The sequence below is a fragment of the Sebastes fasciatus genome, chromosome 5, assembly GCF_043250625.1.
Source record: "Sebastes fasciatus isolate fSebFas1 chromosome 5, fSebFas1.pri, whole genome shotgun sequence".
NCBI classification, from domain to species: Eukaryota; Metazoa; Chordata; class Actinopteri; order Perciformes; family Sebastidae; genus Sebastes; species Sebastes fasciatus.
In genome coordinates, this window is record NC_133799.1 from 21,440,213 (window position 1) to 21,464,252 (window position 24,040).

At 41.8% G+C, this 24,040-nt stretch overlaps 1 protein-coding gene across 1 annotated transcript; it reads left to right on the top strand.

Moving 5' to 3' along the window:
• The first annotated feature begins 2,387 nt into the window (after positions 1-2,387).
• rgmd (RGM domain family, member D) lies at positions 2,388-23,465 on the top strand. Its single transcript, XM_074635705.1, has 5 exons — positions 2,388-2,503; positions 7,878-7,918; positions 14,121-14,269; positions 19,119-19,630; positions 21,848-23,465. The coding sequence occupies exons 2-5, from the start codon at positions 7,881-7,883 to the stop codon at positions 22,538-22,540; spliced, it is 1,392 nt and encodes a 463-aa protein (XP_074491806.1). The 5' UTR covers positions 2,388-2,503; positions 7,878-7,880; the 3' UTR covers positions 22,541-23,465.
• Positions 23,466-24,040: the final 575 nt, after the last annotated feature.

A 24,040-nucleotide genomic window follows, 5' to 3' on the forward strand; every position in this document is an offset into this window, starting at 1 on the left:
GGAAGCAGCTCTTCTGCATTCCAGCTTGACTGCTGATTCCAAGTCAGTGTCCTCTCATCACCCCCATCCTCTGCTTCACCTATACAGTACACTGTGGCAGTTTGAGGATGCATTTGATTTGTTGAATCTCCTACTAAAAAGAGCTTATCCTTTCACCCAAGGCCATCGCTCTTTGTGACTGCAGCTGACCGAGGGCTTTGATACCCAAGCCTGTTTGGCACCACGTTGGATGATGTGTGAGGAGAGGGATTACTCTGTTTACTATACGCAAAATGCCCCCAAAATAATAAACCGCAACCATCAGATGATATGAATCTTCTCACATATGGTGAATCTAATTATATCATGTATCACAAATGAGTCTGCTGTGTTGGGAGCCAAAGTGCATGGCCGATGGCTTAATCCCATTCAATTTTCCAAATCGATTCCAAAAGAGCTCACACATATTAGAAAACAATAGAAAATCTGTTCTAAAGACTGCAGATCGCCCAGCCGCCCCAACCCAGCCCAGCTCTACCACACTCACACCTGCTCTGTGCCGTGAGAGGAGGGAACAACTGGAGGCATGGACAGTGTGTGTGTGTGTGTGTGTGTGTGTGTGTGTGAGAGCACAACTGGGCATGCAATCTCTTGTATGAATGTGTGTGTTTACGTGTGCGCGGCCCTACAAGAATGCATCAGTGCTTGTGGCACAAGGCTCGATTTAACTCGCCGCTGAATGCCACGGTGACGCCAGTCTGACTTTGTGTGGCCGCATACCTCCACTGAAGAAGATATGGAAAAAATCTGTGGACCAGTAAGTCTTGGAGATTACATGGCCCCTCTCAGCTCTGGACCTCAATAATGCCTCAAATCCAACGGTGCCATGTACACTCCAATTTGGGGCTTTTGTCTTTAGAAAAACAGTGAATCTGCGTACCATCCCACCATCAGCGCTCTTTGTGCATGTGTGCGTGTGTGTATGTAAAAGAGAGGGGAGGCATGAGAGAGGGGATTATATGTAGAAATAGCAATGGATCAACTGAAACACAACATTGACTTGATTTTTTAATTGCCTCTCTGCTGCGATGAATGGCCGATGCAGCTGTCTGTGCCAACAGCTGCTTGCCTAAAAAGACAGAGCGAACTCTGGGAGGGAGGCGAGAGAACAATGCGGGATGAATCATATTCAGCCTATGAGGTATTTTACAATTTCACAACTTTAAAAAAATGCATGCAGGATTAAGAATCACTTTTATTGGAAATTCACATCTGTTCCAGGGCGCATTTCCCAGGGAGCCTGCAAAGATGCATTTTCTATGCTGTCTGGGCAGGACAGAAACAGTATGGTGTATTACTGCAGAAAGTAAACTAAAGCAGACAATGTTTTTTTGTTTTTTTCTTCTTTCAGCTTTGTTAATGTGGAACTTTTGAGTTTACAAGTTGCAATTTACAACTGTGGGAGAACCAGGGGGTCTGAAAGATTTGATGGAGCAGTCTGTATGGATTTCCTGCAGAATATTTGTCAGACTTGAATTAAGTACTGTTGTTTTGCTCTCTCTCCCCCCTCAGCCTGAGGCCTTGTGGCTGACTACTCCACGTCTATAAATCACCAGGAACGCATGCTTATATCCCGGAGCGAGTGCGCTGAGTCAGTCTGGCAAGGTTAATCACATTCACATCTCCTCGGCCTGTTTGCAGCAGCCAACTGATAACCAAACACACATTACGGGGCATGATCCCTCTTGTTTGCGAATTCTGCTCGTACCGTGCTTTAACAGTGACGCCACATGAAAGAGTTGGATGTAGGTGAAGCTGCGGTGTTTTGGTGATTGTTTCCAAGCATAAACAGCGGCGTCTCGGGTGTTTGGACAACAGAAATAAAGCCAAAGCACATAAAGAATAGCTTTAAAAGGAGAGAGACAGATACCGTGCAGGGGTGGGGCTGGGGGTAGCAGTGGATGAGGATAATAACAGACAGAGGTCTCATTCACGTTGCACACATGCTCAGCTTACACTGGGGCCAATGGTCGGCTGCACTCATATCCTTCTGTCTGTGTGTTTGATGGACTTTTACAGAATATGGGAAGCTTTCCAAGTGTGACACATGCTTTCAAGCCTATGAATATCTGTGAATATACAAGTGTAGTAGAAGTGTGGGTGTGTTTGCAAGTGTGCATGTTTCTGAATATGCATGCATGTGATTGTGCTTCAATCTTTTTTCCATTCAGTGCTTTTTTTTTTCCCTCTGTCTCTGTTCTCAGAAGTGCCCTACCCAGATATGTGGGAATTAGGCCACATCGCTCACTACCATCCTACTCTAATCAAAGTGCCGATTCTTGAAACAGACAGCTGTTGTCATGTGCCTTGATTCAAATGGCTATCTGTCCCTGTATAGCTGCCCAAGTTCTTAGTCTGCCAGCTGAAGTTGTAGAGGGAGCGAGGGTTAACGCCGTCCGCTAATTCAAACTCCAGTTAGAGAAGCGCTCCAATTCCCAATATACAACAAACACACTGACCCAAGGTAAGTTTCTTTTTCCTCCTCTCTGGCATAACATCCTCATATTCAGACACGCCTGAAGATGCTAAATCAAGATTTCTCAAGATGGTTTTTAATGTGACTTTTACTTTGTAAAATGCCACTAAAAATGATTGTCTTAATTTAGTAATTCACTAACATACTGTTGTGTCAATGATAGCAACTCATCAACACAAACATTGCAGGTGATGTTAATCTATAGTGTGACATGCATGATCCATTATAACCATATAAGGACTGGCTTTTTCTCTAAAGTAAATGTGAATGTGAGAAACATCTGCTGAAAAGCTAAAGGGGGGAGAAAAACAGCCGTATCAATTTCCCAGCACTTCATGTGGACTTTTCTCCACCTAACAGATCTGCGCTCTGTACATAGCAGTGAGTCAATCAAACTTGATTGGTAGAAGTGTACACCCTCGCCATGTTCCTCCATGTTTCAGTGCCTTAAATCAACTCAAGCAGCAGGGAACATTCTCCGAATGCCTTCTTGGCTAAAATTTGGTAGATCAGAATGGCTAAATTTATACGCTCATGAGTTATTGTCTATCTGTCTATTTGTGGTTCAGGGCCGTTGTCTGGGTGGGCCGGGGCCGAAACAATACCAACTGTCGCAGACTAACTGAAGGACACGCTTTATCACGAATGCATCTGCAGATTATGCCTTGAGCCGTCAGGTGTAAAGGGCAAACGGTTGAGAGCGCACGGCAGAAAAACCTAAACCAGCATTTTAAGACACCACTCATCGGGCTAAATATTTTAGAAAGGAAAATATCCATGATTCCTTTACAGATCTGTTCAAATCTATCGAAAGGAGAGAGAAATCATTTTTCTGAAATATTAACCACCTGTTTAAGATGTGTTTATTCTAGGGCTGTCAATCAATTAAAAATATTGAATCACTATTAATCCCATGATTGTCCATAGTTAGTCGCAATTAAAGGTACATTTTTTATCTGTTTGAAAATGTACCTTAAAGGAAGATTTGTCAAGTATTTGATACTTTTATCAACATGGGAGTGGACAAATATGCTTGTTTTATGTAAATGTATGTATATATTTATTATTGGAAATCAATTAACAACACAAAACAATGACAAATATTGTCCAGAAACCCTCACAGGTTCTGCATTTAGCATGAAACAATATACTCAAATCATAACATGGCAAACTCAAGCCCAACAGGCAACAACAGCTGTCAGTGTGTCAGTGTGCTGACTTGACTATTACTTGCCCCAAAACTGCATGTGATGATCATAAAGTGGGCATGTCTGTAAAGGGGAGACTTGTGGGTACCCATAGAACCCATTTTCAGTCACATATCTTGAGGTCAGAGGTCAAGGGACCCCTTTGAAAATGGCCATGACAGATTTTCCTCATCAAAATTTAGCGTAAGTTTGGAGCGTTATTCAGCCTCCTTCACGACAAGTTAGTGTGACATGGTGGTACCGATGGATTCATGAAAGTTTTGTAGTTTCGGCTGATACCAGTATAGCTTTAAAACTGAGCCTGCTACAACCAAAAAATTTAAAGTTGTGTTAATGCGTTAAAGAATTTAGTGGCGTTAAAACAGATTTGTGTTAATGCGTTAACTTTGACATCCTTAGTTTATTCATAAAAGATAAAAAGAAAAACTGATGTAAAAAGAAAGAGGATTCCTGGGTCTTTTAAGGACATTTGACTAAGTTAGTAAAACACAAAATACAAACTAAAATAGAATAAAGTATATTTTCACAATCATGCTTTCAAACCTATGCACAAACTAAAAGATGAAAAATGATGAGATGAAAATATTGAGTATTAATTCCTGAACTGGTGGGCGAAAACATTTCAGTTTTCTGGGAGCAAAGAGAGTTGTCATAGGTCATTACAAAGCAATTTGTTGCCTGTTTCCATAATACATCACGGCTCGGGTGACTAGAAGCGTGGGAGTGTCATCATGAAAAGAGAAACGCGAGGCATGTTCAAACAAAGTTATTCATTGGAATAAGCTTCACAGGCTGCTCAGTGAAGCAATACATTGATCTGTTTTTGCTACTTGATTTATTAGAAAAAAACTTGGCCAGGTGAAAAAAAAGCAGAAAAATACTAGAAAAAACAAGATTGGGGAGGTTTAACCCTGAAAACACACTTACCAACACATATGCAGGGTTTGGGTCAGAGGTCAAATGGGCCTGAACTCTCTCCCTTTAGGCTGAGGACATCAGAGGTCCCTCTGTGTGCTGCTTTCCATTTATTTTACCCATCATCCCTCATCAGGCCGGGATGACCCCGCGACCCCGGAGCTAGGGTTACCTGTCAGTTGACTGTCTATTCATGAGCACGGGGCTTGACGCTGTGTCAACATTTGATCTGTGAGAAAGGAGGGAGGAAGAAGAGAAGAGTTTGGTTCAGTGTGGTGAAGAACAAACAGAAAAGTCAGAGTGAGTTAGAAAGAAATAATTAGGTTTATATTGAAATTAGGGCTGTTAATTGCAAATGAATCGCACATTTTTATCTGTTCAAAATGTACCTTAAAGGGAGATTTGTCAAGTATTTAATACTCTTATCAACATGGGAGTGGGCAAATATGCTGCTTAATGCAAATGTATGTATACATTTATTATTGGAAATCAACAGGCAACAACAGCTGTCAGTGTGTCAGTGTGCTGACTTGACTATGACTTGCCCCAAACTGCATGTGATTATCATAAAGTGGGCATGTCTGTAAAGGGGAGACTCGTGGGTACCCATAGAACCCATTTTCAGTCACATATCTTGAGATCAGAGGTCAAGGGACCCCTTTGAAAATGGCCATGACAGTTTTTCCTCAAGAAAATTTAGCACAAGTTTGGAGCGTTATTTAGCCTCCTTCTTGACAAGCTAGTATGGCATGGTTGGTATCAATAGATTCATTAGGTTTTCTAGTTTCATATGATGCCAGTTTCTTCACTAGCTTTAAAATTGAGCCTGCTACAACCTCCGAGAGATCAATTGCATTAATGTGAAATTAGTGGCGTTAAAACAAATTTGCATTAACGCCTTATTAACGCATTAACTTTGACAGTCCTAATTGAAATGAATGAATATAAATCTATCCTCCCTTTGTTTCCACACTCAGAAGTTCAGATTTCATGCAGTGCAGGGTCCCGACTAGCAGACTTTCTACTCAGATGACATGCATGTGTGATAATTCCTGTTTACTTGGTGACAAAAGATCCAAAGGAACTCCGTAAACAGATGCCTGCATGGATACCTATTGAGGGGTACCTATAAAAACACTCCAGAAGCCCCCCTGTGTGTGCTGTCAGCTATCAATCAGGGTGCCGTAAGTGGGATCCTTGAGAGGAGATGCTGTCAGCGCTGCCCCGTATACACTCACACCACAGTTTCCCTTATCTCTGCTGAGATAACAGATCCCCTCTGACAGCGAGAGGCCTGAACCAGACACACTAGGTCTCTGCATCTCTCTCCATCTCCCTCTCACTCTCTCTGTCTCAGCTGGGCTATAGGCCACTTCATTTCAGACGGGGGCCCTCAGAAAAAAAAAAAGTCAATTTGCTCTGGTTCCTGTTTAAAATTCAATAAGCTTGTCTCTTCTATTGCAAACGTGTGGTGCTAGCGGAGGCTACAGAGGGCGCGTGCTACTCCTGATCCCAATCTCTGATGTTATCAGAGCCCCAGAAGAAACACGATACATGTCTCAGTTGACGAATCTAGATGGGCATGAAATTGAACAAAAATCAGAAGCATGACACATCAACAATTTCCTGCAACTGTACTTTTGGATTATTTTGTAAACATTGCATTTCCGGGAAAGCTAAATTGTTTAAACTTTAAGGTTTACAGCCCCGGAAAGAGAACAGATGGTTCAGGGTTGTGCAATAAAGCAGCTTTGTATTAACACGTTTTAAAAACAAGTCCACTACAGACGCATCGTTTATCAGATTAGATTTTAATATTTTCCAGTTTCATGTATGTGCTAACTAGGGCTGTCAAAGTTAACGCGCATAATAACACTAATTTGTTTTAACGCCACTCATTTCTTTAACACATTAACACAACTTGCGATTTTTAGGTTATAGCGGGCTCAGTTTTAAAGCTAGAGTGAAGATACTGGTATCATAGGAAACTACAAAACCTAATGAATCCATTGGTACCAACCATGGCATACTAGCTTGTCACGAAGGAGGTTAAATAATGCTCCAAACTTGATACATTTTGTCAAGGAAAAACTGGCATTTTCAAAGGGGTCCCTTGACCTCTGACCTCATGATATGTAAATGAAATGTTGATAAGAGTATTAAATACGTGACAAATCTCCCTTTAATGTGCATTTGAAAAGATACAAAATGTGCGATTCATTTGCGATTAACTATTTGAATTGATTGACAGCCCTAGTATAAACGCATTACCGGCAGGTTTTCAAAGAGTACTGTATGTTGACTATGTTGCGGTTAGGTATTTGAGGTCACTGTAGTTATTTTTTTCCTCGGTTTGAGGATAGCAAACTGAAGAGATGGTCCCGGACTGGCCCTGTTTTTCGGGCTTCCACCAGACCACAGCACGTTGGGCCTAATAACAAAAACAAGCATCCCGGTGTGGAGCTGGTCCCACAGTGTGAGGACCATAATGAGGAACATGTGGAGCTGCCCAGACACACAGTCAGAGGAAACCCAATCCCTCACTCCCTTTTTTTCTCCCCCCCTTCCTTCTCCCTTCCCCCCTTTTCTCCTATTCTTTCTTTCTCACTCTCCACATTTTCTGTCGCTAAGTTTTTATCATGTAGCGCTGCTTTTAGGTCCTGTGTTCCGTCAGATATTCTGAATGTTTGTCCAAAACTTAAAACACTTTGGTTTTCTATTTCTGGGGTCCAAAGAAACTACTTTTTTTTCTCTATTGTACCAGAACAAGTGACCCACTGTCAGCAGGAGAAATATCCCAGCCTTGTTTTTACCTGATATACACCCTCGTATGTGCGCCCACTCTCTCCCTCTCTCCGACTTGTTTTAGAGTTGGTAGTATATACACATATTTGCTGGGTCATGCAATGCAATACGCTCATAAGGAAACATGGGAAGAAAGAGGTCTTTCTCCGCCCATCAAGCCTGACAGGCGGTCTCCGAGTTTCTTTCATGTGCTGAATTCATCCTTACCGTCCACCTGGATCAATTAACTGTTTGCTTCAGTGGTCATCAGTCCCGCAGTGTGGACCCTCAGCTCATTTAGTAGACTTACTGAGAGGTTTTGATTGTGTTGTCTTTTATCTTTATGTAACACACCTTAGGCATGCAGATGTATTAATATCACTATTAATAAAACTGAGCATTCTCTCATCTTCAGCTGAAATAAATTAAAGTAAATAATGTGTTTTCTTTTACAGGAAATGTCATCACTCACTCCCGAAGACAAACACTGTAACAGGTGAGACATTCAAGCCAAGTCGCAGAGCAGTTTGTGAAAGAGTCCTGAAACTTTATGTATTGCTTTGTGTACATAGACACGAATTTCATTTCATTTTTTTCGTGATAATCCGCACAAAATCAATTTATAAGTAATCCACGTAATTGTGAACCGGGAAGTATAAAGAGCGGCGAACGTCACGTAGGAAGGAGGTCAGGGTGGATGGGTGGGTAAAAAACACAGGACTTTCGCCCAGGAGGCCACTGTTTGTGACCCGCGTGAAACCACAAGTCAAAGTTGATTTATTTGTTATAAATTCTGTACTTACAGTATGTTACAGGATTTCCGGAGTTATTTTAACCCAAGCCGCGATCTTTTCCTAAACCTAACCAAGTCCATCTTTTCCTAAACCTAACTAAGCAGTTTTATTTTGAAAAGACTGGAGTGTAAATTGACACGTGTGTCATGTGTTGCTGGACATTCGTAGGAAAACGCACAGAAAATACGTTGTTGAAAGTCGTGTCAAAAAGTATAAAAGCACGGAGACGAATCTACTGTGTGGTTTTTTACAACTTCCGCTGCTGCCATTTTGGAATTAAATGTTTTTATTATATCTATGATATTTTATTGTTCAACACAGGCCATTTCCATAGAATATGACAATATAATAGAAATCATAGGCGGACGTTTTACTGGCGTCTGGTAGTCGCTTTCAGTCCAAAATGGCAGAAGCCGAGCTTTGCTGCTGGGCGCTGATGTTGCAATGGAACGAACAATTGACTTTAAATAGATTTAATAGACTCAAATAGATTAAATTTTGTGACTATTTCACAAACTGCTGTGAGACTGTGTTGGACATCCATTGTTAATTTGCTGTTCAGTATATTATCCACATCGCCATCAACAGGTCTCCCTCCTACACTGCATCACTGCCCCGTGTCCAAGTTGTCACAGGGAATACGAAGTGTAACCTGTTTGATGGGATTTAAAATGTGACCATAAAGCGTAGTCATAAAGCAGATCAACCAACCAAGCCGCCAAAATTAGCTGAACAAACAGAGTAAGGTAGAGCCCTCTGGGGGGATAAACTTGGCACACTGGATCCAGTGTGACAGAGGCCCTGCTGGCAGCTAAGAACAATCCAAACGTTCCACTTGGGTTGAGCTGTCTTCGTTTCCCCCTCCACTATATATATCAGCCCCACATCAACATGGGCCTGTGAAGACCTTTCACAAGACTGACAGGCCACCTGAATCACACAATTGTGTGGCCGGAGGAGCCTGCATGTGTATAGAAAAACCAGTGATCCAATAACTGTCTGGGTTCACTTCTCTCTCATAAAGTCAGGAGGGAGGCGCAGAGGGAGACCCACAGCTACAAGCCAAACCTTCCAGCTGCACCAAAAATAAAGCTTTAACTTTTATTCCAATTCACGCAAAACTGCGACTGTTGATTTTCTTAATACCAATATTTTATTCAGTAATTGGTTGGTGCATTAAATTTCTTTATTTGCATGGCACAAAAACCCACCGAGTGTGTCTCAGTAAAAAAAAAAAAAGGCTGAAAGCTGGTGAGTGTATGTGTGCCTTGCAGATGGTCTGGCCTCACAGCAGCTGTGCAAATGAAAGACGGAGTGTCGTTGAAGGAGGTGAGAGAGATGGAAAGTTGGCCACAAAAGGAAAAGAGTAACATGCAAGTTGCTAACTGAAAATGTAATGGAAAAATGAGGAGCACGCTGAGATTTGCTGAGAGAAAATAATTTCTCTGAAGTGGACAAAAACAGACAATGCCCATGTGTTTTGGCAGGTACAAACACCACCAAAAAAATGACAAACAAAGATATTTATTGACCACAAATATAAAAGATAATCAGTGTAATGGAGGAAATCCCACGTTATAGGAAACAATTATACTACTCCTTAGCCTCAGTCATTACTTTTCAGTCAGGATAATAGGGCTGTCCTCTAACAAAGAAATTCTTAGTCTAACAGTCATACGATTTTGATGACTAATCTTGATAGATCTGTAAAACTGAGTTACTCCACAAAGAATTACACAAAAGCACCACTTTAAATCTTGTGTTTAGAGGAGATGTGCTCATAAAGTTTCTTGGAAATAAGTCATTCAGCATTAAAAAAGCTATAAAACAACTAATGGACTGAATAAAAATCTTGGTCGACCAAGACCAAAACGACCGATTAGTCGACTAATTGACTAAAGCCCCGTTTCCACCACAGGAACTTTCTCCCAGAACTAAATACTTTTTGAGGAACTCACTAAGTTTCGATCACAGAGACCAAGGTCTAAATTAAGTTCCGGGGCCTTTTTACCCACCAAAAAGGCCCTGGTCAGGGGGTAGTACTTTCTGAAAGTACTGGATACTTTCAGGGTGGAGATTGCAGGGATGACCGTTGATGCTTCAACTGTACCACTTATCGATTTAGGACCATTTTAGGACGAGGGGAGAGCATATCTCTTTGTTTGATAACAATAAAAGTAAATTTAGGCTCTGCTGTTGGCCTCCAGACTCAGACAGAGAGAAAAAGAGAGAGAGGGAGATTGAGAGGGCGACCTGAGAGGGCGTGCGGTAGACGAGAGAGACGTAGCGCGGCAGTGCTGTGAATCAGAGAATAAAAGTTATTTTCTGATTGTTTCACGGCGCTAACGTTCTAAAGCACAAATAAATAACCATCAAACACTCAACAAATGATTTACTGTGGAGACAGACGCTCTTAGTTTAATTTCCTGCGCTGCATTTCATTCATTACATCCGACGTACATCAGTAAATATATGCAGCAGTAAATATCGTCACAGTTTCAACGTGTTTCTTTTTAAATGAAACAGGCGGACACACTGAACTGCAGGCTGCAGAGTGTGTTTACTGTTGTGACCACCAGCAGCCCTCGTACCATGTCATGTTGCTTTTTCATACATCAGACGACTAATTTGCCTAATCTTCGCAGGTCTTTAAATCGCGGTGCACACACAGACAACAGTGGGCTGAAGGAACCTTTTAGTTCCTTCAAAAGTAGTTCCAGGGACTAAAAGTCCTAGGAGCTTTTGGTGGAAACCCATTTTAAGAGGGGGCAGTCCTACAGGATACTGTCAATTATACCTTCAAAATAATGCACCTGCTATTGCATTTGTCAGGTTGTATATTTAAAAATAAGTGCTAGATAATCTTATCTGTTAGTTTGCACACACAATTGTCAATCAAACTCTATTATTTACGCACTATACCTGGAGTGAGAAAACAACAGGTGGGAGAAACTTGCTTAATGCTGAAAACACACAAACATTTGTCCTCAGGAGGAGGAGGGGGAGTGAGACAGGAGGACAGTTGTCCCTGCAGTGCTTTGTAGTACATAGAGTTTAAATTTCTACTCAGCTCTGCATTAGAAAAGCTGTATTACTTGTCACTTCTAACTTCTTTAAGGTACATTTTGAACAGATACAAAATTTGATTATTTTGCAATTAATCACAATTAAAGCTGCAGTGGGTAGAATTGGAGCAAATATGATTAAAAAAAAGTTATTTTTATAAAACGATCACTATGTCCTGACATTAGACATGAGACAGATAATTTGAAAAAAAATCATGTGCCTCTGTGTCCTCCGGTGTCCTTCGGTGCTCCTAATGGTATTTGCAAGATTTTACAGACCGGAGGAAAACAACCAATCAGAGCTGAGCTGGAGCCTGCCGTCTCTGAGCAGCTGTCAATCACTTGCGAACTCCGATCAAACGGTCAAACTAGGCAGCGCTGATCAAATATGAATCATTATTCTGTTACTGTAATGCCTATTTCTCGCCTCATATGTTTTCAGAAACATCTTGTAGTGTACTGTTTAGCTGTAAAATGAGAAAGTTTGTGACCCGACAGCCATGTTGAGATCAGTTGAGGAAATATCAAGCACCGCCCACCAGCCGGAGCACAGCCAATAGGAACGCTCTCTCTCTGAAATGACCTGTTAATGATCAAAGTTTCCCGTCACGGGCTAGATCTTTTAAAGCCTGAAAACAGAGCCATGAGGAGGGGCAGAAGTCTAGTTTTCTCTCGGAACACTTGGATTACAATATGCTGAAAGGTTATTATGGATTTTTTTGCCCAATGATGCCAAAAAAATTCTGCTTACTGCAGGTTTAAGAGTATTAAATACTTGAAAAATGTCCCTTTAAAGTGGCAGTAGGCAGTATATTTTTGGCATCATTGGGCAAAAATTCCATAATAATCTTTGGCCAATCAAAGCTAATTTCATTGAGAGAGAGATCGTTCTTATTGAGCGTTCCTATTGGCTGTGCTCCGGTCATGTGACCGGAACTTGCCGCTCATTCACCAGGTTTCACAGTGGCGGCGGCGTCACAAACTTTCTTATTTTACAGCTAAACAGTACGCTACAAGATTATTCTGAAAACATTTGAGGCGAGAAATAAGCATTAAGGTAACATAATATGGATTCATATTTGATCAGCACTGCCTAGTTGACCATTTGATCGGAGTTTGCGAGTGATTGACAGCCGGCTCTCATAGACGGCAGCTGCACAGCAGACCTCAGATCAGCTCTTACTGCTTGTTTTCCTCCGGTCTGTGAAATCTTGCAGATGCCGTTAGGAGCACCGATAAAGTCACTACTGTCACGATAAAGCGACCGTTCTATAAAAATAACTTTTTTTAATCATATTTGTTCCAATCTCGCCTACTTCAGCTCTAAGGTACATTTTGAACAGATAAAGAATGTGCACTTAATCGCGACTAAATATTTCAATCGATTGACAGCCCTAATATGTACAGATAATAGGTGGTTGTAACACAACTGTAATTACAACACCTTGTGATTTCTTCAATTATAAATCAGGGCAATTATAATTTCACACTCTTGTTGTTGAAGGCACTTTTCCACTGTCCTCATCCCAGTAATTGCCACCACTACATGTAAATAAAATATCAAGTGGTTTTGGTGCTGTTCCGTGTAGTTTGTGTTGGAGTCTGAGTCTGAACAGCGTAACCACACGCGACCGTGCATAGGACACCAACCCGGAGTGATTTATACGTGTAAGAAGTTACAAACAGTCCCTTTAAAGGGACTGTTTGTAACTTTCAGAAATGCTTCTTAACAGCGACACCTGTGGCCGTGAAATCAACGAAAGTCAGCGTCGGGCTCGCGCTTGCTCGCTCTAAATATACCTGAACGAGCATCGCTCAAAACAGTGAGGCGACACACGTCAGCTAAAACCACAATATCACTCTATATTTCAGCTGCTTGGCAGTAATGTTAGCTGACCAGACCAAGGTCTCTCCATGAACATGATTTAGATCTGATCCTAGTGTTGACTTTTCCTGCCTAAGTGCAGGCTGAAGCAGCGGGGCTCTGCAGCGTGTCTCCTCTGCTCTCTCCGCCAGCAGCCGGAGAGAGCAGAGGAGACACCGGCACCCGGTCGGTAACGAGAAGACAACGTAACTCACTTCACAAGACACGGGAAAGCTCTGTTGGTCTGGAGGAGCTGCAGCATTTATTTCTGCACAAACGTCCACTCACTAGATATTCTCAGAGCTAAACTAACTCTCCTGCAGTGTGTAGTGAGCGCGCGTTCACGTCTAGAGGTGGAGCGAGACAGCGAGGACGCGCGCGCCGTCTGAGTGAAGGAGAGCAGGCAGCGGAGACGAAGCTCCGGCCACACGCGAGCGCGCAAATGCGAACGCGCTTGTGTGCCGACCCGCTACATTTATACGCTTAAAAAGTTACAAACAGTCCCTTTAAGATACATTTTGAACAAATAAAAAAATGTGCGATTAATCGCGATTAACTATGGACAATCAGGCGATTAATCTTGATTAAACATTTAAATCGATTGACAGCCTCAACATGTACAGATAATAGGTGGTTGTAACACTATAATAACCACAACACCTTGTGATTCTTCAATTATAATCAGGGCAATTATAATTTCACACCGCCCCCATCTTGTTGTTGAAGGCACTTGTCCACTGTCTTCCTCATCCCAGTAATTGCCACATTACACTACATATAATAAATATCAAGTGGTTAGTGAATAATTAGTGTTTGATTGGAGCAGCCATCACCTCTGGAGCCCCGTCTCCCCGTTAGACCCCTCCTCCCCCCCCGGTAGAGCCGCCCTGAAGACTGGGGCCCCTTTCTGAATGACAGACAGAGCTGTGGAAGGAAGGAAGACGAGAGTCTGGTCTGATCTGATTTACCCCGCAGCCGCAGCGTCGATGAGAAGCAGTCGAGGAACTCCATTCTAACTGAATGGATTGGTATGGGGAGAAGCGGACCACAGATCTCGGCTAAGCGGCAGCTTTTGGACTGTGTAACGTTGACGATGGTTGTACTTTCGCTGCTGTTTCGACCAGGTAAGTGTTGTTTTTCCTCCAAAATCCCTGCTCCTCCACTCCTCCTCTCTCCTCCTCTCTCCTCCTGCATGTCCCGCTTTCTCTCTCTCCGCTAATGGAGCTGGGAAAAAAAGTTGTTCCTATCATTTTGTGGTTAAAATCAAACTCTTTAACAACTTTAAACTTTCCTTCACGCATCCTAACTTTAAAGTTTGAGTGTTTAGTGGTGTAAAAAATAATTAAAGTGTCTCTTTTGTTTGTTTGGAAAGTATGAAACTTATTGTTTCACAGTCAGGTTGCATCGATGCTAGCCTGAACAGCACGAGTTAACTCTCTTTACGGACGTCTTTTTGGACTTATTTCCAACTATTCTCGCTTAAACAACAACACCAAACAATCAATCTTCAACTAATAAACAGTTACCACGTTTTACAAAACACAAGCAACACTTTAATTCATGTTTTATCAAGTTGTGTGAAGTCACGGCTTAGCTCCCAGTTAGCATAGCTCCTTAGCAACTAGGGTTCTCCAGCACCAGCAGCAGCAACCAACAGAAAAGGTTGTTTTTTAACCTCTAAATACTACTAATCTTACACCAAACGGCCACTTTCACTATCAAAATCACAAGTATAAGTTTAATGCTTAGTTTTGGTATGTTTTAGTTGTTGTTGAAGCTAAGTAGACCTTGGTATTTCCCCCTCTTCATGCCTCATTTATTAACTTTGTTAGCCACCACCATGCATGGGGGTCCAACTTTTTGGCCTCTGAACGTGTTGGTCGCTCCTCTGTTCCCAGTTTAGAGATCAGAAACCAGTACACTAAACTCTGGAGAGATCAGAAACCAGTATACTAAACTCTGTAGGGATCAGAAACCAGTATACTAAACTCTGGAGGCATCAGAAACCAGTACACTAAACTCTGGAGAGATCAGAAACCAGTATACCAAACTCTGGAGGCATCAGAAACCAGTACACTAAACTCTGGAGAGATCAGAAACCAGTACACTAAACTCTGGAGAGATCAGAAACCAGTACACTAAACTCTGGAGAGATCAGAAACCAGTATACTAAACTCTGGAGAGATCAGAAACCAGTACACTAAACTCTGGAGAGATCAGAAACCAGTATACCAAACTCTGGAGGGATCAGAAACCAGTATACTAAACTCTGGAGAGATCAGAAACCAGTACACTAAACTCTGGAGAGATCAGAAACCAGTACACTAAACTCTGGAGAGATCAGAAACCAGTATACTAAACTCTGGAGAGATCAGAAACCAGTACACTAAACTCTGGAGAGATCAGAAACCAGTATACCAAACTCTGGAGGGATCAGAAACCAGTATACTAAACTCTGGAGAGATCAGAAACCAGTACACTAAACTCTGGAGAGATCAGAAACCAGTATACCAAACTCTGGAGGGATCAGAAACCAGTATACTAAACTCTGGAGAGATCAGAAACCAGTACACTAAACTGGTTAGATCAGAAACCAGTATACTAAACTCTGGTTAGATCAGAAACCAGTATACTAAACTCTGGAGAGATCAGAAACCAGTACACTAAACTCTGGAGAGATCAGAAACCAGTATACCAAACTCTGGAGGGATCAGAAACCAGTATACTAAACTCTGGAGAGATCAGAAACCAGTACACTAAACTCTGGAGAGATCAGAAACCAGTACACTAAACTGGTTAGATCAGAAACCAGTATACTAAACTCTGGTTAGATCAGAAACCAGTATACTAAACTCTGGTTAGATCAGAAACCAGTATACTAAACTCTGGAGAGATCAGAAACCAGTACACTAAACTCTGGAGAGATCAGAAACCAGTACACTAAACTCTGGAGAGATCAGAAACCAGTATACTAAACTCTGGAGAGATCAGAAACCAGTACACTAAACTCTGGAGAGATCAGAAACCAGTACACTAAACTGGTTAGATCAGAAACCAGTATACTAAACTCTGGTTAGATCAGAAACCAGTATACTAAACTCTGGTTAGATCAGAAACCAGTATACTAAACTCTGGAGAGATCAGAAACCAGTACACTAAACTCTGGAGAGATCAGAAACCAGTACACTAAACTCTGGAGAGATCAGAAACCAGTATACTAAACTCTGGAGAGATCAGAAACCAGTACACTAAACTCTGGAGAGATCAGAAACCAGTACACTAAACTCTGGTTAGATCAGAAACCAGTATACTAAACTGGAGCATGCTTTGTTTGCATTATAAAGTTGATTTTAATTCCTATTGTGTGGCCACTTCCTAATGTGCAATCTCAACTTCTTGTTCATAACACATTTTGAGAGCCATGTTTGATAAAGATTTTAAAACGACAAAAGAAGACATTTATTGACCACAAATATAAAAGATAATCAGTGTAATGGAGGAAATCCCACGTTATATAGGACACCACTATACTTCTCCTTAGCCTCAGCCATTACTTTTCAGTCAGGATAATCAGGCTGTCCACAACTAAAGACATTCTTAGTCGACTTGCTCTTGATAGATCTGTAAAACTGAGTTTCTCCACAAAGAATCACACAAAAGAACCACTTTAAATCTTGTGTTTACCAGAGATATGCTCATAAAGTTTCTCGGAAATAAGTCATTCAGCATTAAAAAAAAGCTTAAAAAACGACTAATCGACTAAAGAAATCTTAGTTGACTGTCGATTTTTCACAAATGACTTCTGTTTTCAACTGTTAGATAAAGTTTAATAAATTGGTAAAACTATTCTTTAGACTGTGCAGTTTATATAATTTATTTTGTTAAAAATAAAATGCGAAAGTCACCTGGGACATTCATAATATACTGATTGTCAGAGTAGTATCTTCATATGGAGATGTTTAATGTTAGTTTTATTACTAAAATGTTAAAAATCACATGATTAAAAGTTGCCAGGCATTCTAAGATTTCCAAAAAATTAACTTGATGTTATTTAGGCATTAAAACTGCAAACCATAATATATAGATGTAAGAATGAGCCTAAATCCTGATAAATGTAAAAAGATGATATACAATAATATTGAATTATTTTCCAGCACCATACCTAAAGATACCGTAGGTTCTTCTTTATTGTTTTGGTACTTTGTAATAGCTTGTTATAACCGGATATAGCACCATAAAGTTATTTAAAAAGTAGAGTTACGGTTGAAATGTGCAAAAAATAGTGAAATGCATTCAGATGTTGGGTAGAGTAATGTAGGTTATTTATTAAATAGGCAATATTTCTGTTAAAGTTAGAGTATTTACAGTGTCAAAGTATAATAACTAAGATAAAGTTATTAAAATAGCATTTAAAAGTGTTTTCAGCCTTGTTTTGTACTAGTTATGAGCTGGCCCTGGGTCCAGTATGGCACTTATTGTGGCTTTGTTGGTGAAAATATTGTGTCTTGTTAGTTTGCAACCTTAAAACTACAGCCAAGCATTTAGAAAATAGTGTCCTTTTCCCCAGCTCTAACTAAAATCAAACACAAATACTGTTTGTGTGGTCATTTTGCTCGTTCCCTATATTTCCCACATGGTCCTCACTTGTTGGTAGACTACTAAGTGCCGGAGCATAAAGACCCTTTGGGGAGATGCCCGGTTGTTGATGGCTGTGCAGGCGGTGATTGTCCGAAGGTGTCAATCACAGCAGACTTGGGCGACCTCGCAGCGAGACGGGGAGGGCGGGGGGGTTGGGTGGTTGGAATTCAGAGGAGGGACGCCGAATGCCTCTAACTTGACCTCTCACACTCCATCTCAAGTTTTTTTTATCAGAGCTTGTGCTGAAGTGCTGCGACTGTGAGATGCATTAATCATCTGTTGTGCCCCCCTTCAGCACATCAGACGTATGTGAAGGGGAAGGAACAAATATTCATGTGCACTGGTGTGAAAATCTCCATGCTTATCTTGTTGTCTTTGTCCACGCTGTTGGGAGATTAGATGGAGCTTTGGAGTAAACAGAAGATTATTCTGTTGCAATAGAGGAGCGCTCTGTTGCAACTGATCCCGGTTTTTGCAGTAAAAGTGATGTATTGTGTTGTGGATGTTGCTGAAATGGAAAATATATCCACAAATACAGCAGGAGTTATTATATTCCAGGCAGCATATGAGGCATCCCACCCAAAAGTAACACTGAAATGAGCTTGATGAATATCCACACTTCCCACAGAAAGAGTTGTTCTGTGTTTTCCTTAATAATAAATATCCCACTTGTGAGTCATAACTTAACAGGAAGCTCCGAATTTAGGTGATACCACCCAAATATCACATGCTGCGCTTTGCTGCCCCCATCATCGTCCCTTTAGCCTCCAGTTTGGACCCAGAGTTGCTGAACAAGTGTGACTCTTTGTGATGTTCCTCTTGTGATCCTCGCTGCCCCCGTACTCCGAGCCCTGCCGTGCCATGTAGCGCAGCTTAATGGACTTCAATTACCTCAGCAACAGCCAAACCACATTCAACACCCTCCGGCAAACTAACACAGGTTGGTTTCCTCCTACAGCGAGGCTACGTGCTATTTCTGTGAGGGCTAGTTAGGGGAAATAAGATTTGACTGACTCCGGAGCACAGTGTGGGATCATGGCCTCGTGAGCTCACGCATTTGGGTTTTAATGGCTCTCCTGATTGAGCTAAACCTGATAGTGGAAAAGTTTAGACTGTGCTGCCTCATGTACTGTGCTGAGGTAATGCATCTGTAAATGTCAGATGGATTTTCAGATTCTTATTAAGAGAAAATTGCTCAGATTGGTAGATCTGGTCAGCAGTATTTTTGCAGAGAGGGATGAAAATGAGCAGAGAAGCAACATTTCCACAGTAATTGTGATGCATTAATGACACCGCAGTATAAAATGTTGATGCTCATTTGTTTTTGTTTTCTAGTTCACTGCCAGCAGTGTCGAATCCAGCGCTGCAACACGGAGTATGTGGCTTCTACCTCACCCTCTAGTGGCCTGCAGGAGGACGTGGCTATGGATGTGGACTACTGCATTGCCTTGCGGGCCTACGCTCTGTGCACCCGGCGGCAGGCGCGCAGCTGTAGAGGCGACCTGGTCTACCACTCGGCCGTCTTCCGCATTAAGGAGTTATTCTCTCAGCACAACTGCTCCAGCGACGGGCCCACGTCTTCCGCCAAGGTCCCCAGCACGTCTCGCCCAGTCGTGTCGGAGCTGTGCGACTACGAGAACCGGGTCCTCATGTCGGGCTCGGGCGGGCAGCAGAAGAAATACGCCCACTGTGGATTATTCGGAGACCCGCACCTACGGACTTTCCGCGACGAGTTTCAGACCTGCAAGGTGGAAGGGGCGTGGCCTCTGATTGACAACCGCTTCCTGTCGGTGCAGGTGACCAACGTGCCTGTCGTCCTAGGCTCCAGTGCCACGGCAACCAGCAAGGTAAGGACGGATGTAGAGTAGAGATGCAACAATTAGTCGACTGAAAAAAAAAAATTGTCGGCCACCCAGTGCCTGGTTCTTCCCAAGGTATCTACCCAGTAAAGGGGAGTTTTTTTCTTGCCACTGTTGCACCTGGGGGATCTCTTGTTGGGTCTCTAAGTTATAGTCTAGACCTGCTCTTGATGAAAAGCGTCTTGAGATAACTTCTGTTATGATTTGACGCTAATTAAAAATCCATTGAATTGAATATTTTGATAATCAACTAATAATTTCAGGGGATGTTTTCAAGCGAAAAGGTCAAATACTCTCTAGAATCACATTTGACAATGTGAGGATTTGCTGCTTTTTCTACTTTTAACAAACAAAGTGAAGATTTTGGGCTCTAACAAATGTTTAAACATTTCATAAACAAAACAATTAATCGAGTTCATAATTGTTAGTTGCAGCCCTAGTTTAGAGCAGTGGTTCTCAACTTTCCTGGCATGTGACCCCTTAAGATGAAGCGGTGTCTACTTACAAACCCTCTCACATTTTGCATGTGTCTTTAAGTTTTTATTTCTTCCCTTAAAGTGTTTCATTTGAATAGATTTGAGAGGCCTGAATCGGTACATCTGTTCAACATTCACAGGAAGAAAATCAAAGTTTAAAGAAAAATCTGGCAAAAACAAACAAAATCACAGCTCATCATTTATTTCAGGACCCATCGAGGGGGTAATAGAGCTTTTCTCACGACGACAACAACAATACTTGAAACACTGATTATCGTAAGTTTGAAACTAGTGGCCTATATGAGCAGGCTGTTTTTGAGTACTGGCTTGCTAGTTCAAGTATTGCCATAAAGTATCAACATGTGAAGTTAATCGTCATTCCACGGTGCCTCTCGAGCCTCCAGCATTCCTCTTGTCTTGGAGCTCCTTCAGATCTATGAGGGGAAAAGCGAGAGGAGGGGAGTCTTCGGCGGTGTTGAATCACAGACATGCTTGAGCGCTCTACCTTTAACACATGGGTGGTCATATGGTAGTGATTAACGCTCACTCAAACATTTTCCTCCACCGCCACGATCAGGAATGTTTTTTCACCCCTCTGGTCAAATAATTAACTGGGTGCTTTTTTTGTGTAAATATGGAATGATGTGGAAAAATAAAGGAATAATTGGAGAGCAGCGAGGGTTTTTGATCCTGTTAATGAAATAGGCTGCTTCTTCATGCTTTTGAATGTTGAATTGTTGAAACCTTTATCATGTCTTTGTCTCTATTTGGTACTGAAAGTCACATAAGGCTCCCCACGCACCGATCGTGTCCATTAAAAATAGGTTCATTAAGCTAAATGGTAAATCATTTTGTTTCCCACTGTCAGGTTACGTCATTGACTCCCTGCACTTACAATTTTAAATCCGCTGTTTGAAAACTAACTATACAAAACAATACTATGATATTGCTCGATGGATTTCAGATCATCAAAGGCGTTTACAGTGTGTTTTGGGTGTGCAGCTTAATGCAAACCTGTACTGTGGGTAATGTCTGTGCCAGCACCCGCATGCCCCCATCACGCTTTCGGAGTTGTTTGCAACTGCCAGACTTAAGACAGGAAATCATCCATCACATACTGTATCCCCGTAAGTGTAAACGTAACCACAGCCACCGCTTTGTCAAGATACTTTGAAGAAACAGAGGTTAGGCCCCAATTTTTCAAAGCTCAGCTGGAATACAAATCACAGTCAGTCACTGAGCAAGCACTCGCGGTTCCAGCGTAGGAGAAGTGTTGGAAGATACATTTGAGGCTTGTTATGAAACGGTGTTGTTAGAGCCAACATTCAGGGAAGACTAGTGGAGTTATTGCCTTTTAGTGTTGAGTAAGAAAAGGAGAAGAAATTGTGAAGACCACACAATGATTGTAATTGTGGTTTATTTGAGCAGTTTTCTCTTTGGGTGGTAACAATCCAGAGGACCACTGAAGGCAATCACTGTCACTCTGTTAAAAGGCCAGTGTGGGCCATCAACACCTTCCACAGCAGTCAACATGTTTGGTTTCCTGCTGCCACCTTGTGGCTTTAATTGGTACTGATCTTATTCAATATTAATTACAGCATAATTTTGTAGTGCTTATTACATTTAAGCAAATATTTGTTGCTTAGGAAGAATATTCCAACTATAACATAAAATAAGAATTTGTAATATTGAAATGTGTTAGTTAATGCTGATCTTCCTCTTATTTCAGATCACTGTGATCTTCAAGTCCTTCCATGGCTGCACAGATCAGAAGGTATACCAGGCCACCACAGAAGATCTTCCATTGGCCTTTCAGGACGGGACCCGCAGTGGCGGCGAGAGCGGCAGCCTGACTATAGTAGAGCGCGGAGGCTTCGGAGTGAGCCGCCAGGTGAAGATACAGGCCCGCTACATCGGCACTTCCATCATCGTCCGGCGCGTGGGCAGCTACCTGACCTTCGCCATCCGCATGCCAGAGGACACCCTGGACTTTTCGGAGCAAAACAGCGGTCTGCAGCTCTGCCTGCACGGCTGCCCACGCAACGAGCTCATCAAGGAGCACACGCTGGGCCGTCAGAGCCAGCAGCCCCGCCTGCAGGGCACCAACACAGAGCTGGGTCCTCTGCGGCCTCCTCACCAGGTCTACACGGTGGAGCGGGCCACGGCCAAGTGTAGAGAGACTCTGCAGGTGGAGGACGTGTACTTTCAGTCCTGTGTGTTTGACTTGCTGACCACAGGAGACCCCGAGTTCTCTATGGCAGCCTACGGCGCCCTGGAGGATTTAAAGGCGCTGCCGCCCAGTAAACTGAAGCAGAATTCCCCGAGGACTCCTCGTCTTTACAACCCAACACCGTCGAACACGGCGGCAGCAGCTAACAGCTCCATGCTCTCACTCCTAATCCTCTCTCTGCTGCTTTTGTAAAAAATTAATGATCTAAAAACCAGAGAAACATGGAGACTAACAGAACGTGGAAGCATTACCAGCTTGAGGAAAGAGTGACTAGAGCTCAGACATATATATTTGTATTTTTTGGGGGGGGTAGGGGAATTTGTGAATGTCGTGATCTTTTTCTGTTTTTGTCATTTGAAGGATTTCACACTCATAAAAGACGGTGTTTCTTCCCACTTCACATTGTCTGTGGATTCACTCATGGGTCACATCAGCAGTTGAAAAAGACAGAAATGCATGAAATCATGTGGTTTGGGGTCCAGTTGTTTCCATAAGCTCACAACAATCTTTAAAAACTCCATCATTGTGTGCGCTGATGTCACGGCAGCTAAAACAGCATTGAGTTTTTTTGTAAATAGAAAAGTCATCATACAAACACTCCATCACGTGTGAAGCTGCACATGTAACTCCATACTGTATGTAAGCGACGTGGCTTCTAGATCCTGTATAATCCAGTAATATCAATAGCACTTAACGGTTTTAACAGCAAGTTTTGTGTATTCAAATGTTATTTCTTTGTCTATTTCAACTGTTATTTCAGTAAATTGGTATGCTAAGTACACAGGATCCAACAACTGTATGTAAAAACTACCTATCCATAATATATACGATGTGTCAGTGTGATATTCAACAGTTTTCATCTTCTGTGAAACACTCCCTCTTCAAGCTGTTTGGCTTCCAGTTTTTAAAAGGTAAAAAAACACAAATCTTTATATAATAATATATTAAAAGAGTGTATATATGTGTTTTATATTGTGTACATTTGCCTGTGTATAGATGTTTTAACTGTAATGTGTTTTACATTTGTTGTGTTTTTAGTAGGTTATTTTGAGACATTGTAATAAAAGTTAACTAATATGTGTTTGTAATTTTCTGTATTAAAGTGTTGGACACTCCAGACTAAGGTCTTTTTTTCCTCTTGTTTTGGGTCACTCTTTTACCTGGCAGTGTTGTAGTTAGGGTGTAAATCACAAGATTCATCACGATACGATATGCATTGATTCTTTGGACAACAATACGATATTTGCTGATATCACAAAGTCTGCAACAGTACGATTTTGATCCAATTCAATTCAATTCAGGGGACTGCGACCGATATGAGACGACATCATATTTAACACAGTTACATTTATATCGACTCGCAAAAAGCAACTCAATTATGATTTGACCTCTTGCTTAAGTGCAAATGTTTTTTATCAGTTAGGAATTTCAAAATAAAGGCGCTTCTTAAAGATGACGATATGCTTTCAGTGTTTAGCATCGCCGATACTGGATCATTGAAGTGATATATTGATCCAAATCAATGTATTGTTACATCCCTATGTTGTAGTAAAGACTACCTAAACCAAGACTTTGAGGGGTTGAGACCAAGTCAAGACAAAGACCAGACTAGTGCGAGTCCCACCCTACATGACAGACTTACGATAAAATGTGGAACATGCAAACAATAAGCCCTCCAAAAACTGATCTGAA

Excerpts from the sequence above, each read along its gene's own strand:
- rgmd (XM_074635705.1), top strand. The coding sequence starts at position 7,881 with ATGTCATCACTCACTCCCGAAGACAAACACTGTAACAG. Across the intron at positions 14,270-19,118 it reads TTCGCTGCTGTTTCGACCAG|TTCACTGCCAGCAGTGTCGA; the intron begins GTAAGTGTTGTT and ends TTTGTTTTCTAG. Across the intron at positions 19,631-21,847 it reads GTGCCACGGCAACCAGCAAG|ATCACTGTGATCTTCAAGTC; the intron begins GTAAGGACGGAT and ends CTCTTATTTCAG.